This window comes from Chaetura pelagica, unplaced genomic scaffold, assembly GCF_000747805.2.
Source record: "Chaetura pelagica isolate M959 unplaced genomic scaffold, ChaPel_1.0 scaffold10, whole genome shotgun sequence".
Taxonomy (NCBI): domain Eukaryota; kingdom Metazoa; phylum Chordata; class Aves; order Apodiformes; family Apodidae; genus Chaetura; species Chaetura pelagica.
The window spans coordinates 11,847,104-11,851,363 of NW_009952263.1; the positions used below are offsets into that span (position 1 = coordinate 11,847,104).

At 42.3% G+C, this 4,260-nt stretch overlaps 1 protein-coding gene across 1 annotated transcript in view; it reads right to left on the reverse strand.

Moving 5' to 3' along the window:
* FAM221A (family with sequence similarity 221, member A) overlaps nt 1-2,608 on the reverse strand; it is a 10,802-nt gene extending 8,194 nt beyond the window's left edge. Inside the window, exon 1 of the mRNA XM_010007649.1 lies at nt 2,542-2,608. Coding sequence (XP_010005951.1) covers nt 2,542-2,608 — 67 coding nt within the window. The remainder of the gene's footprint in view (nt 1-2,541) is intronic.
* Between the last annotated feature and the right edge of the window lie 1,652 nt (nt 2,609-4,260).

Sequence of the window (4,260 nt, forward strand, 5' to 3'; positions counted from 1 at the left end):
CGGCTCCGCGGCTGCGGAAGGTGCGTGTGAGCGGGAGGCGCCCGGGGCAGCGCCCACCAGGGCACACGCCCCGCCGGGACACGCGTGGGTGCTCGCACAGCCGGGCGCGGGGAGGGCCCCCCCGCCGCAGGGCTCGCAGGACGCACCTGCAGGGAACGCCGGGGTGTGTCCGTACAGGTGTGGTGCCTCACAGCACCTGCACAGCCGAGCCCTTCTGTCTCCTCGCCCTGCGCTTGCACTGTCCTCGGCGGCTGCTCCTGTTTGGGTCTTGCCCAGCAGCGTTTCTGGAGGGTCAGCTGTGCGTGGTCACTGATTCCTCGGCAGATGTGAGGGAGGGAAACCTCAGCGGTGCTAAAGCTGGAGGCAGGGAGAGCTCGGGGCTCCCTCTCACAGGGGGAACCCCTGTTAGATCTCCAGGCATCTTGGAGCCACAGCTTCACTGCTCTGTGTCTGCGACAGAGAATGCAGAAGTGCCACACGCAGGAGATAACGTTGCAGGCAAAAAATACCCTGGCAAAGTGTAAAGTACAGGTGTATTCTTTGCTTGCAAAAATTTTCTCCAGCCTGCCTGAACTAAAAAAAAAAAAGAACCCAGCCAACACCCGCTGCACCCGCGGTAACTGCTGACACAAGAAACACCCCCGCGCCTCCAGGTTCTACTCCAGGTTTCCCTGAGCTAAAATAAGACCACGTTTCAGTGCAGTGACTTGAGTGTTTGCTTATTTCTGCTCAAGAACAACCCTTCGAGAGAAGCCACGAGCAAAGACACGTAGGAGCTGCTCTTAGCTGACACAGCTACACGGAGGAAAGGCCCTTGGATGGATCCCATGCAATGACAGGCCTGTGCTTCAGCACAGTGGTCTTCGCCAGCCTCGTGCAGTGCAAGGCCATTTATATTTGTTCTGCTGCTAGATGTTAGCTCAGAGGCACAAGTTTTCAACAGCAGTAACATTATCCATGTTAACACGATGATTCCAGAGGCGGGTGAATTTCCTCTTTTCAGTTATTCCTTTGTCCCAAACACCAACAGCAAGCCTGTCCTGTGGTACCATCTTCCTAGAAGGTCAGTGAATTGCTGTCTCTTCAGGCCCACTAGGAGGAATTAGTGTGTGTTGGGAAGGCTCACTCAGGCTTTAGTTGCTGTCATAGTCTTGTTTAACCTTTGAATGCCCTCACAAGCTTAATAAACAAACCATGTAAGTTACTAATTTTCACAAGTTCAGTGCTCCAACCAATGTACATTTCTATTTGCTTCTGATTCTGCCGTTGTGCGCTGTAAACAAATACAAGGTCCTGGGAATGTACTATGTTAAAGAAATGCAAACAAAATAATTTACTGTTTGGCTTTCATTCCTTACTCAAACAGTATTATTAAAATCAACAATATTATTCTGTTTATTAGGGGTGAAAGGACAGGGCGTGGTTTGTAACTATGCTGATGAGCTATAACCAAGAGCTTACAAGTCTTCTCTTTGTTGTGGATTACATGTTTTGCAAAGTTTATTGAGAAGAGGTAACATCTTTTATTAGATCAACAGATACAATGGGAAAACCAGACAAGCTTTATGGCAAACACGCCTTTCTTCAGTTTTAGCTTTGACAGACAAGGTCCTACTGCAAATGAAAAGTGTTTGGGTTTTGTTTTTTTACAGCTTGAGTAGATGGCAAAGACACTAGTAAAAAGAAGAGCACTAATTGAAATGTTAAATTATTTTCCTGTCTTAAAATTATATTACTCAGTTTGTTAAATAGATAAAATATATGTCCCAAAAGAAGTTACAGCATTTGTATAATTCTTGCTTGAAAATACATGTCTGAAAAGACAATTTTAGCATAAGCATGACCATTTTTTCCATGATATTTCCCTATTCCAAATGTTTTTAATTTCTACTTTGAGTAAAATGACTGTAGAGAAATCCATTCCAAATATTTACTTTTCAACAAACAGTTTAAATACTTAACATCTTGATGCAGTCTAAAGCACATAAACAGCATAAGATGCAATGTATATTTAATTATTGATGTTTAGCGTAATGCATTATATTACTTGTCCCATAATGTATACATTTAACAAAGAAACCACCTCCCCTGAATTTCCCACCACCACGTGCCGATCCTTCACTTGTAGGTTGTGAGTTAATTCAGTGGCTCAGTATATACCTATGGCAAGGTTCATTCTTAGTGAACGAAATAATCTACAGAGAATGTGAAAAACATGATCTAGTTACAGCATCAAGGAGCTCAGCTGTAAAACTCTTTAAGAGCAGAGGCAGTCCCCACCTATGTAATTTAGAAAGCATCCAGAGCTGTTGATCCTAAAAGAAAAAAAAAAAAAAGATATATATAAAAATACCATTGGCATTTATTTAGAACAGCTTGAAAGATGTATTTAATCTAGAACATTAAAGCTGTCTCTTGATACTACAAATCTTACTTCAAACTCACTGATGTTCTTTGAAAACTCTTCCATTATAAAATATAAAACATTGTTTATTTATAGTTCAAGATAAAAGGAGGCCAACTGTGGGAAACACTCCTCACCGAGACGGTTCTTAGACTGGCAACCTGCAATTCCCACTTCTTCCCCACGTGCCACCAACAGCCCCATTATGTTGAAACAACTCCTCCCAGTGTGTCTGAAGGCTGTAGTAAACCATAGGCTGCTATTTCTGATACTGCACTATCTGTGTGAATTGACTGGTTCCTCTTGATACAAACACATTTGTCATATAGTGACTGAATATGTAGAATGTTTTTCTTAACTGAGCTTTAGGAAATGGAGCTCTGCATGTTAGCATAAGCTACAAGCCCTTGGACTGTCAAAGTGAAGCCGAAGAGGGTAGACTTTTTCCATACAATAAAATGGCAGGTACCTGTCAAAAAGGCACAGCAATTTGAGAAAATCTCTGGATTGTTTTGCACTGGGCAAGCCACCAGCAACAAAGCAGAAGGTGAAGGGAGATGTCACAAGGACCAAGACAGTGCTTTGCCAAAACATCCCCCAGAGAGAGATGAAACAACAGGGAGACTCTCAGGCTTCCAGTAGTATCTAAATAAGGTGACAGGGCATATGGTCTGGGCATTTGTCCTGTGGCTATGCCACATGTATATGAAATTTCAGCAGAGCAGCCAGCACTGCAATAAAACACACATGTTCTGCCACTCTGAGATCTGAACATGAACAGGTTCCTCTTAAAAGATACAGGAGCAAGTCATCCCTACAGTCGATACATCTTCAAGTAAGTTGTCAGAGGAAAATAAAACCACACCAACAAGTCAGGATTGTATCTTCAGGAAAAAAACAATTCCCTCTGCAACCAAAACTTCAAAAAAAGAAACAGATGGGGAAAGGGGACCTTGAAAGAAGGACAAGGAGCTCTGCAAACAGGGAGTTTAAATGTACTGAGGAACTGCACAGGGGCTGCACAGAACGGAAGGACTTGAAACACATCATCTGTGTGCACATTTCACTGGTGCCAGACATCCCATCACTGCCAATAGAGCAGAGAGAGAGCTCTAGCAAGCCTGGTTCACACAAAATGAGTAGAGCTCCTATGTAATGGGTTGATGTACCTTATTTGTGCAAGATATTTGTTAAAAACAGTTCTCTGAAATCCAGTTTGGGTTTGAATAGCAGAGCCACATTTCTGAATTAGGCAGCTTTTGGTGAGCTTTACAATTGTTAGTCTACAGTGTACTTTAGTGTCAGACACCTGTGAAATGGTGTGAAGGTGTTGAGAACAGGATATCAAAAGTAATTTTTGAGGGGGAACTGGTCCTGTGAACAACCTCTGGTCTTAAAAGTGGAGGATTCATTCCTGAATTTGATCATAGCAAATACTGTCAATGATAAAGATATCATGCTCAGCTTATTAGCACCCCAACATCTGGTTGGATCCAAATCTGTGCTCATAGCCTCACTTGGGAACAGATAAAAAAGCAAGAGTCTTTGTAATTAAGAAACTGAGTTCTTAGCTAATAAAGATATTTCAAGCTCCCAGTGTTTTACTGTCATAGCATGAGTATTGGGGTACATTTTGGATTCAGAAAACCCTCTTCTAAGATATTGTTAATGGACATCCAAAATAAAATTCATTTAATGACTGAGTCAAAACATATTTTCCATGGTAAACTCAAATAATTTTAATAGCAGAAAAGAAAAAAAAAAAAAAAAAAAAAAAAAAAAAAAAAGGCTTTCTGCTACTGTGAAGAGGCCATGCCACAAGGTAAGTAAAAGGAACAGAAATCCAGATGGCATGT